This window comes from Aythya ferina (assembly GCF_964211825.1).
Source record: "Aythya ferina genome assembly, chromosome: 1".
Classification (NCBI taxonomy): Eukaryota; Metazoa; Chordata; class Aves; order Anseriformes; family Anatidae; genus Aythya; species Aythya ferina.
Window position 1 is genome coordinate 111,167,969 of NC_140296.1, and position 12,939 is coordinate 111,180,907.

General features: G+C 39.1%; 1 protein-coding gene across 13 annotated transcripts in view; it reads left to right on the forward strand.

Moving 5' to 3' along the window:
• The window catches only part of DCAF6 (DDB1 and CUL4 associated factor 6), an 86,042-nt gene extending 73,423 nt beyond the window's left edge, over positions 1 to 12,619 (forward strand). For all 13 annotated transcript variants that reach the window (XM_084512528.1, XM_084512535.1, XM_084512533.1 and 10 more), the window contains 4 exons: positions 7,101 to 7,257; positions 8,540 to 8,628; positions 10,480 to 10,585; positions 12,179 to 12,619. In XM_084512528.1, the coding sequence (XP_084368654.1) occupies positions 7,101 to 7,257; positions 8,540 to 8,628; positions 10,480 to 10,585; positions 12,179 to 12,243 (417 nt within the window). In that variant the 3' untranslated portion in view covers positions 12,244 to 12,619. The remainder of the gene's footprint in view (positions 1 to 7,100; positions 7,258 to 8,539; positions 8,629 to 10,479; positions 10,586 to 12,178) is intronic.
• Positions 12,620 to 12,939: the final 320 nt, after the last annotated feature.

Genomic DNA, 12,939 nt, shown 5'->3' on the forward strand with positions numbered 1-12,939 from the left:
TTGGTTGCTGTCATGGAAACATGGTGGGACCACTCTCATGACTGGAGTGCTGCAATGTCTGGCTATAGGCTCTTCAGAAGGGACAGGCAGCATGGAAGGGGTAGTGGTGTGGCTCTCTATATCAGAGAGAGTTTTGATGTCGTGGACCTTGAGGCTGGGAATGATAAGGTTGAGTCCTTATGGGTTAGGATCAGCGGGAAGGCCAACAAGGCAAGCATCCTGTTGTGGGTCTGTTATAGACCGCTGAACCAGGATGAGGAGACTGAGGAGGAGTTCTACAGGCAGTTGACAAAAGTTGTGAAATTGTCAGTGCTTGTTCTAGTGGGGGACTTCAACTTCCCAGATGTATCCTGGAAGCACAACACAGCCCAGAGAAAGCAGTCTAGGAGGTTTCTGGAGAGTGTGGAAGATAGCTTCCTGATGCAGCTGGTTAGTGAGCCTACCGGGGGAGGTATCCCGCTAGACCTTCTCTTCACAAGAGGAGTCCAGGAAGGCTGGGCGTTCTTCAAGAAGGAAATCTTAATGGCGCAGGAGCTGTTTGTCCCCACGTGCCCAAAGATGAGCCAGCAGGGAAGAAGACCGGCCTGGCTGAACAGAGAATTGTGGCTTGAGCTTAGGAGAAAAAAGAGGGTTTACAATCTTTGGAAAAGAGGGCGGGCCACGCGGGAGGACTATAAGAATGTTGCGGGGCAGTGCAGGGACAAAATTAGAAAGGCCAAAGCTCATCTGGAGCTCTATCTGGCAACTGCCGTCAAAGACGACAAAAAATGTTTTTACAAATACATTAATGCAAAACGGAGAATCTCCAGCCTCTACTGGAAGCAAGGGGGGATCTTAGTTACAAAAGATGAGGAGAAGGCAGAGGTGCTTAATGGCTTCTTTGCCGCAGTCTTTAGCGGCAAAACCAGTTGCTCTCTGGATACTGGCGGAAGGCGATGGGGAGCAGAATGTGGCCCTCGCTATCCATGAGGAAATGTTTCGCGACCTACTACGGCACTTGGATATACACAAGTTGATGGGGCCAGATGGGATCCACCTGAGGATACTAAGAGAACTGTTGGAGGAGCTGGCCAAGCCGCTTACCATCATTTATCAGCAGTCCTGGCTATCGGGGGAGGTCCCAGTTGACTGGCGGCTAGCAAATGTGACGCCCATCTACAAGAAGGGCCGGAGGGTAGACCCGGGGAACTATAGGCCTGTCAGTTTGACCTCAGTGCCAGGGAAACTCATGGAGCTAATGGAGCAGATTATCTTGAGTGTCATCACGCGGCACTTGCAGGGCAAGCAGGCGATCAGGCCCAGTCAGCATGGGTTTATGAAAGGCAGGTCCTCCTTGACAAACCTGATCTCCTTCTATGACAAAGTGACACGTTTGGTGGATGAGGGAAAGGCTGTGGATGTGGTCTACCTTAACTTCAGCAAGGCTTTTGACTCCATTTCCCACAGCATTCTCTTCAAGAAACTGTTTGCTCGTGGCTTGGGCTGGTGTACACTTTGCTGGGTTAGAAACTGGCTGGATAGCCAGGCCCAAAGAGTTGTTGTGAATGGAGTCAAATCCAGTTGGAGACCGGTCACTAGTGGCGTTTCCCAGGGCTCGGTACTGGGGCCGGTCCTCTTTAATATCTTCATCAATGATCTGGACGAGGGCATTGAGTGTGCCCTCAGTAAGTTTGCAGATGACACCAAGTTAGGTGCGTGTGTCGATCTGCTTGAGGGTAGGAAGGCTCTGCAGGTGATCTGGATAGGCTGGACTGATGGGCTGAGGCCAACTGCATGAAGTTCAACAAGGCCAAGTGCCGGGTCCTGCACCTGGGGCACAATAACCCCAAGCAGAGCTACAGGCTGGGAGATGAGTGGTTGGAAAGCTGCCAGGCAGAGAAGCACCTGGGAGTACTGGTGGATAGTCGGCTGAATATGAGCCAGCAGTGTGCTCAGGTGGCCAAGAAGGCCAACAGCATCCTGGCTTGTATCAGGAACAGTGTGACCAGCAGGGCTAGGGAGGTGATCGTCCCCCTGTACTTGGCTCTGGTGAGGCCACACCTCAAGTGCTGTGTTCAGTTTTGGGCCCCTTGCTACAAGAAGGACATCGAGGTGCCCGAGCGAGTCCAGAGAAGGGTGACGAAGCTGGTGAGGGGTCTTTCGAGGAGTGGCTGAGGGAGCTGGGTTTGTTCAGCCTGGAAGAAAGGAAGCTCAGGGGTGACGTTATTGCTCTCTACAGGTACATTAAAGGAGGCTGTAGTGAGGTGCAGATTGGTCTGTTCTCTCATGTGCCTGGAGACAGGACGAGGGGGAATGGGCTAAAGTTGCGCCAGGGGTGTTTTAGGTTGGATATTAAGAAGAACTTCTTTACTAAGAGGGTTGTGAGGCATTGGAATGGGCTGCCCAGGGAAGTGGTGGAGTCACCATCCCTGGAGGTCTTTAAAAGACGTTTAGATGTAGAGCTTAGGGATATGGTTTAGTGGGGACTGTTAGTGTTAGGTCAGAGGTTGGACTCGATGATCTTGAGGTCTCTTCCAACCTAGACAATTCTGTAATTCTGTGATTTTTGCAAAAAAAAATTAAAAATAGTAGCGTTATGTTGATGTTTGCTTGCCCCATTTGCATGCCTGGAACTTCTTATGTCCAGCACACACATCCCTGCTACATATCCCCTTGAGTAATGTCACCAGGAGAGTGGATATTACCATTCTTCCATGAAACAGACCTTGAAGTACAATGGTGGTAGGGTGTGCAATGATGAGGAGGGGGATTTCTTCTTTCTTTTTTTTCCCAAGAGGTAAAAACAATGTTCTTGTGAGCCCAGACTCTTTCTCTTGAAGAGATCCTTTCTCTTCAAAATTTGTCTTCTACCTTGTGCCTTCAGTTCTCCTTTTCTGTTGTCTCTTCCTTACTATTTTTCCCTCCTGTCCTAGTTGTATCTTGTTTCATATATTTGCCATTCTTCCTCTCAATCCACTCACCCCAAGTTCCCATTTAAAAATGTTAGTTTTAAAGAAGCTCTTTTATTAGTTACATACAAGTGCTCTATTAAATAAGCAGAAAGGTTATGTATGCATGCAGTAAAAATGTGTATATAAATTTGAAAACACAAAATATTTTAAATGTGAATCTGAAATCTGTTGATTTAGGTGACACTAAAATTAAATTCTGTAAATGTTAGAAATGTGAAATGAACAGTTGCCTAAGGGAATATAAAGAGAGCAGAAAGATGGCACAATTGAGAATTAAAATATTATTTATTTTTGGACATACTTAGGATGCACTTCTAATTGAAAAATAAAAATAGAACTATAAGAGAAAAATATTGGAAATGTGTCTTGCCCTACAGAATCCAGGAATGCTATTTGTCTGGCTTATTTTTAGTCTTAAAGAAGACTTGATTGCACTGACTCTATCACTAGTACATATTCTGTAGACAAAGGTCTAGCAAGATCCCAAGCCTGAAATTTGAAACTGGACATACTTATGCTGGAAACGCAGTACATATTTTTAACAGTGGTAATGGTTCAGCTTACTAATGTGTGTTTTTTTTATCATGGCAATTTTTAAAGTAAGATAGTTGGGGCAAAGTGCAGAGCAAGACTATGTGTCTGTCCTTTTTGCCTGTGCATTTTCTGAGAAGACTATGCAAAAAGAAAGGATGCAGGTACTACCCTCTTGAGAGCTTTATTGTGATGTGCTAGTTGGAAAATAATTCCATAGTAGAATACTGTGTAGATGGTCTTTTGCCCTTTCTCAAAGTCAAGTTTCTGTCCCTTACATATGAGACATTCTTAAATACCAAAAATTATGAAATTATTTTATGCTAAGCTTCAAACATTGAAAATCATCTGTGTGAACTTTGCTGTATAGGATACTTCTGTTTATGTAGGCACCTCTTCTGCTTAGCATGTGTCAATTTGAAAAAAATAATAAGAGGTACTTAATAACTTTTTAAAGTGTAATATTTTGTGTAGGTTTACATTTTTACTTCCCAACACTTTTCTCTCACCCAAACATTGGATTATTTTGAAGCTTTCATCTGATACCTTGTTTTGTGACTGAGCTTTGACTGTTCTTCCTCTGCCACCATTATTTGACTCTTCCTCCCTCTGCCATCCCATCTAACCTCCGACCCTGTGGATGATGTACAAGATAGAGAGTGAGAAAGATACTGCTGCCTAATGTTTTCTTACTTCAAATAGTCGAGCAGTGGTTACTTTACTGTTTAACTTTGAGTAAATACAGGAATGACTTCTGAAGGTGATTATAACATTTAGTGAAGGAAGTAACCCATTCTTGTTTGCTCAGACTAGTAGTTTGACGTCATTTGGGTTACAGATGTGAAGGCAAGAGAGGCCTTGGGATGGGAGGATTACTGTACATTTAACAACATAATTGTTGTTTCCTGAAAATTAGGCTAAGTTTCTTTTTTTGGCACAGAAATTAAACAAGTCACAGTCTTTTAGGCTGTAGTCATAAGACTATCACGAATGTAACAGGTGTGTAATAATGTGTTATATTTCAAGAAAATGGATATCTGATACTCCTGCCAGTTTCTTCTGGCCTGTGATTTCTCTGTTGTTTACATGATCATATGGACTGTAATACTACTCTGTTTTGTAGGACTGCTTCAGCTGTGTTAGTTCTCATGAGATTGCAGTTCTGTGAGACACTCAGGGAATCAGGATTTTCCCACTGATCAGTAAATCTATAGTAAAAAGTACTACTTGTGTAGTAAATACTAAATTATAAGTAAATATTATTTAAGAAATAAAATAATATTAGTCTAATAAAAATAACTATAAGAGTCAGTGCAATATAAATACAAATAATATAATTACTAGATGATACGTTATTCTTATAATCCCATGACAATACCATACTTTCAGGGAAGGGATGGGGACAAAGAGAAGAAAAAAGTTTAGATCTGGCTCCTCACTTGTCTCCCAGAATATTTTGCAAGTCAAATATAGGTCAAGTTAGTTACCTTGGAATTGACTATATTTGCTATTTTCTTTAATCCTCAGAATCAAGGACAAGACAGTCTAGCCATTCTGAAGTCTCATAGCAGGAGGTGGTGACTTCATGACAAAAGCGTTCAGTGTTGTTACCAAATAATATCTGGAACAATGACACTGATGAGGCTATGAATGTTTCAGGAGTTTAAGACATAAATACCTGCTGAATTATAGCACTTGATGCAAGGAAAAGAGAATGGAAGATGTAGTAAATCCCTGTATAGTATTCTAACCTAACGACATGACTGTGTTGTTCCCTAAGACTCCTTCCCCTTTTACTAAGAGGGTGTTTTGTTTCATGGGATGGAGAGAACAAGCAGATACCATAGGCTAATTGTGAGGGAAGAAGCTGAATGAGACAGGAAGCCTTTGCCATCTCTCTTGAGATGGTCCCTCTGCTCCAAAGGAAGCTGTCCATCATCTTCCCTTAACATTCAGATCTTCCTGAAGAAGCTGCCAGAAGAGTAGAGCCCAATGCATCATTTCACTGATTGTGAAATTGTGCAACAAACTAAAAGTTTACAGTGAAAAGTAGCTGTCTTTCTGGAAGCCTTCTCTGGACCTCGTATCCTTCTGTCATATGCTTCAGCCAGTGGCACATCCAGCCCACCTGTGTGCACTCACAAAAAAATGTGCACTCTTTAGTCACAGTGCTGTATTTGTGAATTTTCTCGTAGTTTTTCTGGTTTATGAAGAAAAAAACAAACAAAAAAAAACCAAACTGGTGTTTTTTGCATCTTTCAAGTAAAATTATCATTGTCTTATTCTCAAAGGTGAATTTCCTCCTACAAATGTATAGTTCTCCAGTGAACATCAAAGAAATCTTCCTTGACTGTTTGACCTACAGCCAGTTATTATCCAGGGTCAAACTAACTTGTTATCAATGAAGTTGCAGAGGAGTTGGCTGTAGGCTGAAAACAGAGATGATCCTTTTTTTTTTTTTTTTTTTTTTGATGAATAAGTGATTTAATACTGAGTATAGTTTGTGTGATATTAGTCCAGTCACTGCAAAATAAAATTCCCTAAATTGGTCCAAGATAGAATGACCTTCAGTATGAACTGTAGGTCCTCAGAGAACATGCCACCTGTAAAGTTAGTAAAGCATCGTCTATGTTTAAAATTTTTAAAAATAAATATATATATGTAATAAAATCAATTTGGCCCTTATTACAAGTATTCTTCACTGGTAGCATGAGAAAACTACAGATATGTCAAATGTTAGCCATATCACTTCAGACATTTCACAAAGGTGCTTGGATATCCTAACAAAACTAAGATAGGAGCAACCATATATAGCGGAATGTGTCATCACTGTGTCAAAGCAAACAAAAACAATAATAAATCAATTTTAAAAATCAATTTAAAAAAAGTATAAACTAGTTGCACTTGCAGGGAGGCATGCTTCTACTTTCATCTACTTAAGTACTGCTGTAATAGCTTAGGACTCACTTCTACTTGAATGCCTTCCTCTTCCAAGGCTTCTAACTTTAATTTTGGACTTGAACCAGAAAGTCTTAGTTCTTATCTGATAGATTATAGAGAAAAATAAACTAAAATATTTGATTCCATGACCCCTTTTTATCTGTCAGTTAATTCCCAGCCCCCAGTTTTCATAAGCTTCTGTCTCCTCTTATTCTGTAAATGGAAAATCCCCACTAGTTATTAACCTGTCACTCACTTTAGTTTACTGAACTCTTCCCAAAAAGTGTTTCATGTACCCCTGTCTCCAGTACCCATCTCATCACTCTGGAAAGTAACATATCTGCTGTCATTATCTGTAGGACTTCAGGTACACTATAATTTTATTTTATCTTATTTATTTTATAATTTTATTTATCTTATTTCCAAATTACTGCGTCTGTCCCAGCTTCTCTCCATTTTTGTTAGCAGCCAATTTGCACTGAAGATCTATAACCTTCTGAATTTTCTTTTTTTGATTGTTTTTCTTTAAATGGTTCTTTCAGATTTCTTTAAGTGGTCTTTCTCCATTTGCAGAGCTCTTAATCCAGATGCAATGTTATTGTAGAAATGGGAGTATCCTCTTCAGTGTTTCCCAATGCTGGTGTTATAAAGTAAGTTTTATTTCTGTTTTTACTGCAGATAAAAGAAGCCAATTTTTGGGGATCTAATTTTGTCATGAGTGGTTCAGATTGTGGCCATATTTTCATATGGGATCGACATACTGCCGAACATCTCATGCTGCTGGAAGCTGATAATCATGTGGTGAACTGTCTTCAGCCTCATCCATTTGACCCGAGTAAGATAATCATTTTTCACAGGCTGTGTTCAGGTTATCTATAGTAAAAGTCCCAAAACTCAATCCTCAGTTCTGTGTAGATCAATATAGCATTGTAATGGTAGATTTTCATCAAACTCTTTTTTGTTCTTCCAATATAAATTAGATAATACTGCTTATGGTTTGGTCTTTTACTAATGACTTTTCAACCCTTGAAAGCCTCCTTACTCAATAACTTCTTGGAATGAAAATGTTACTGACATAGTATTTATAGAAAGTTAAGATGCAGTTAAAAGAATATCAATTTCTTGCTCCCTACTGTACATTAAATGTTTTCCATGACACAGTGAGGGAAATACAGGGTCACTGAGATGCCAGCAACACTGTGGGAATTAATACTTGAATCTGGACTCTACTTGCTCTGTTTGAAAATTGAGCAAACTCTGTCTCAGACTTGCTGCCTTTGTGAGATTAAAAGAAATAAAATTCATAGAAATTTTATCAGTTTGTACTTCAGGAGAAATATTTATAGAAAAGATGAACAGAAGTAGTTGAAGGAATCAGATGTCATCTGACATGTGGATGGACTATATGAATAATGCTACAGTTTCGGACAGTCAAAGAAAGCATTCATGTTGTTTCTTTTTTATTCATAGCCTACATGGTTCTAGAATAACAGTCAGCTGTAAACAAATGAAGTTATAATAATACTAGAAGAGGATAAGATTGTTAAACTTGTACAGTTTTCAAGTTACTGAGTTGTTTCTGTGGAAATCTTATCTCCATTGTGGTTTTGTGCAATGATCTAGAAAATGGAATTTTGTTTTGCCTTTTTTAGAATTGTTTATGAGGGTGTCCATTGCTTTTGTATATTTGAATGTCAAAGAAATTTACATGAAGGACATCAAAATTATTAAATATAAAAATATATTTGAAATTTTCTTGCTTCTGTTTTTGTAACTGGATTCAGAAGTCCTAAGGCTTTGTTACTAATGCATATAATTATCAGATCACTATCAAAAATATATTAGTAGCTGAGTTTGTTCTTACTTTCTGCTCCTATCTTATGGTGGTTTATTTTTTTGTTTAAGGGTCTCTTGAAGTTTGCATATATCTTCTTTCTCAGGTCCCATAGGGAGAATTATGTAGTTGTGTGTTCAGTATAGAACTGACTTCTGCAATTAAATGTTTCTAATAGTACAGCAAGTGAAGTTATTTTTCTTCAACTCCACTTAAGTGCAGAAAATACTGGTAAAGACATAACATTATTTAATTTAGAATTGTTAATGTTTCTTATTTCTAGTTCTGGCCTCTTCTGGTATTGACTATGATATAAAAATTTGGTCACCATTGGAAGAATCCAGGATTTTTAACCGAAAACTTGCAGATGAGGTAAGAACCTTCCCTCCTTTTCCACAGTAATGTTGCATCTTCCAGTTCTACAAAAGTCTTCATTGCAAATAATTGATATTAAATTAATGGTTATTTAATATTAAACAAATAAGCTACAAATAAAAAGCTGTCCTTTATGACAGCTAACTTTCCTATAATTAGCAGCACACAGAGGCACTTTGCATTTCATTAACTCCTAGAAATTATATGTACGAAAATACAGTAATAAATTATGTACGGAGAAAAGCTTGAAAAGGTATGAATGCTTGCATTAGGAAGAAAAACTGGCAGGAGTTAGAAATCAAGGCACTCGTTGTCTTTAAACAAACTAATGTTTGCACACATAAGTGTGTGCTAAAAGTAATTATCATATTGAGAATTTTGTCACTTGTTTCTTAGTAATTTTGAATTTTAGTAGCTTTTTCAATGAAAAATGTATGATGCAGTAAATTTGACAAAAGTATAGTTTGTGATTTTACATGGGTTTTGATTTGTTAGTTTGTTTAATTTGATCCTAGTATTGAAATATCTATGTAGAAAACAAGAGAACCTGATAGAAACAGAGTTTTTACCACATTCATTTTGGCTACAATAAGTATCCAAAATAGCTGAACTGACTTCTTCATAGCCATGGAAAGGCAAGAGAGGACAAAGAATTACGTTTGAGGAGTGTTTAGTATAGATATAGAACCACATTTAAAATCAAAAGAGGACATGACCTTAGGGAGTAGGAAAAAGTGGCAACGATGGGAACAAATCTCTGGACACAGAAAAAGCCTCAGAAGGAGCTGAAAAGATGAACAGGCTGTCAAAAAGGTGTTACTGATGATGCACTGGAGAAATAGAAGGTGAAAGAGGAAAAAAGTCAGGGTGCTATCTTCTCACTTTGCTTCTTTTTGGGTGTGATCAGTTTTGCAAAGTGATTGATAAATAGGTGAAAATAACAGAAAAGAGGAGCTTTGTTTTGGCTGGGAACAGCACACATCTGCAAGAACATTTTCCTCAGAAGATGAACAGGCTTGAGACTGAGTCTCAAGAAAAAAAGAAATGCTTTATTTACCTGCCTTACAGCATATGGTCTTTGAGTATCAAGGTCCGAAAGTGTCTCCACCTAAAGAAATTTTTATGCTTTGTGATAACCAAAAAAACATGGTTTGAGGGACAAGTGAAGGTGTGGGATTAGAACTTAATGGCAAAGCGAGAGGGTTAGCAAGGAACTACCTTGAGGAAGGAAGGAGGCAAAAGAGCTTAAAGGTATTTGTTAGTGGACTTCTCTTCCTTGAAACTAAAGCAGTAAGAAGTGGCTATTTCAAGTAATTTAGAGGTAAGCTGTAGACTTGTTCAGAAAGAATTGTGGAGCTGAAGAATGTTCCTGAACTGAGGTAGAATAATTGCTTGTGTTCCTTGGATTTTCTCCAAAAGTTTCAAGCAGCATGAAGGTAGGAGTTTAGGATAACCTCATCTCTTTTCCTTCCCACATTCTTGGCCAGTGCGAGTGCTATGTCTTTGCTGCCTGCAACAGTTGCCATCTGGAACAGCACTTTCTCTCATCAGTTGTCCTTATTTCTTGCAAGGTCTAATTTACAGAAGTATTTCTCAGCTGCCTGTCTTAGTATCTACCATGGACACAGACAACAGAATGATGATCTTACTAGAATACTCTTTAGTTAGACAACTAGACAGTGAACTCTGCCTGCAGATAGTTTACTTTTCTTACCACATACAAATACTGTAATTTTGGGTTCTGTAAATACATAGAAACTAGAAACTTTGTATTGTCAAACTAATACTGATGCACTACAACTTTGTATTCGTTTTTACGCTGTTTTTTTCTTCCTTCCCTGCTGCCAGGTTATAACACGTAATGAATTAATGCTGGAAGAAACCAGAAACACTATTACTGTTCCAGCTTCTTTTATGTTACGAATGTTGGCATCTTTGAATCATATAAGAGCAGGTGAGAGACTTCTTTAGAACTTGACCACCATGTTGATCTATGAAATAGCAGATGGACTGGGGAACCATCAAGATCTTCAGCTGTATGTGGCTACATTGGGGTTTGTGAGAAGTTTCAGTGGTTCTTCATGGGTCTCTTAAGAGAAGTACTTAGGAATAGCTTCTGTACTGTGAGACTTGCAGCATTTTGCAGCTGGTTGTTCTTTTTGTTTGTTTGATTGATTGATTGTTATATCTCAAAGAACAAGAAAAATGCACAATATATTTTAGATGTTCCCATACTATCCACCCTGCAATAGTTTGTTAGTAATGTGTTTATTAGTAATGTAGTACTAATTCTATGCTGAAAAATATTCAGTAAGAGAAGATCTCTAGGAGATGAGGGCTGTGATGGAAAAAGCGTTGGGGTGACTGGAATGAATCACATGAAACTGACACTCATTGTGGACTTGGGATTGCCTGGAAATGAAGGAGGGTGTGAAGATGCAGGACTGTGTAATGAGCAAACCTTATGCTGCAGGTACTAGCATTCCTCGTCCACTAGGGTCTGAAACTGGTGATAGGAGGGGTTGCATGGGTAATAGTCACTGGAAACTCATGTTACTGGATGTTAGTGCTTAAGCTGACTGCGGTGGGTTGAAACTGAAGAAGTAGGACAACAGAGGCATGGTGCTGGGTAGGAAGCAGAGAGGGGAAGTCTTGGGAGGCTCGTATGACACAAGGCATAGAAACCTAGTAGATGAGGGTGACGATGGTGTTAAGTATTGAATGTGGGGAGTCCAGCAGTTGCTGAGCAGAATAGTGGGTTTGTACAGTGGGGCAGGAGGGAAGCTCTGCCTGGCAGCAGCTGCTGCTCCTCTTTCACCTCCCACTGATCTGTTAGGAGCAGATGGACAGGAAAGGAAGAGCAAAGTCACTGTATCCAGCCCAGTGGCGTGCCTCACCTGTGCTGTCAATGAATACATTAACTGGTGTTTTTCTTCATTTATTATGTTTTCTGTGTTCCTGCTGGGTGAACTTTTTCTTAACCAAACAGTGCATGTTTGAGTGATACATCTTAAGCCAGTCGTGTTCCCACACGCATTTCTGTATTTGCCTTTCTCTAAATGTTTACATCAAAAAGTACTGGTTTTTTTTCTTTTTTTTTTTCTCATGTATATGGTGACAAATAGCAGTTCCCCTTTTTTTCTGCAGTATACAGATTTTCTAATCACAGCTATTCTAGTTTTAGCTCCTCAGAAAATTATTCTCAATCTCTTGGATTCACTGTCTCTTTTTAATATCATGCTTGCATTCATCTTTCCTGTGCTGACAGCCAGTTAGCACCTACAAGGTTTCTCCTTTTGTACACAAAATTCACTTCTATGCCTGGAAGTCCTTTAGAGCTTTTGCTGTCACTGTTCTTTCTTGTTATAATATATCTACCTGATCTCTGCTGTCAGTCCAGTTTCAGATTCTTTCATGGTTCTGTTACTGTATAACCCATAGCCACTGTGCATTGTGTACTAGCCCAGAGGGCCACTAAATTGTAAAAATTGCCAATACCCCAAAACTTCAGAAGTTCTCTTTACTAAATCTTCTCTGTGCCTTACAGACCGATTGGAAGGTGACAGATCAGAAGGATCTGGTCAGGAGAACGAAAATGAAGATGAAGAGTAACTGGCAGTTGTGTGCAAGCACCTAGACGTTATGGAATTTGTATAAGACATTAATTATATTTTTCCTTACAGAGCTTTAGTGCAATTCTAAGGTATTGCTTTTGGATAACCTAACCTTTTGTTTTTGAATGACTGTGTGCATGACTTTGGGAGAGTGTGCAAGTAAAATAAGCAAAAATGTTTTTAAAATGTTTTGCCATGTATGAGGGGTGCTAGAAGATGCAAAGTGCAATATTTTCCTTAACCTGCAAATGTGGGAGCTTGGATCAATGTTTTCAAGTAACTTTCATTATAGTAAAAACGTTGGTTCAAATAAATTTCTATACCTGCTGTTTGCATGTTTGTTGCTTTCTAATTAAAAGATTTGGTTGTTTTAAGTAGTCCTGTGTTTTCTCTTTGTTCAACCATTGATTTATCACCTGGTATTTATATCCTCATTATCCCCATTGTAACTACACGTACATACACAAAACTGTCTCTCTGTGAGTCTTAGCATAGTGCCACTTCATACTCTCCATGCTTGAATCATTAGTGCTGGTGAAATAGTTCTGTTTCACCGATAGGTCTGAGCACACGTTCTTTGCAACAATGGCAGATTTACCTTAATGTCGATTGGATTTAGAACAGAGAAAATGTAGTATAGATTATCTAGAGAATGTGAATTGGAAAATTCCTCTGTTACTTCCTGGGAGTAGTT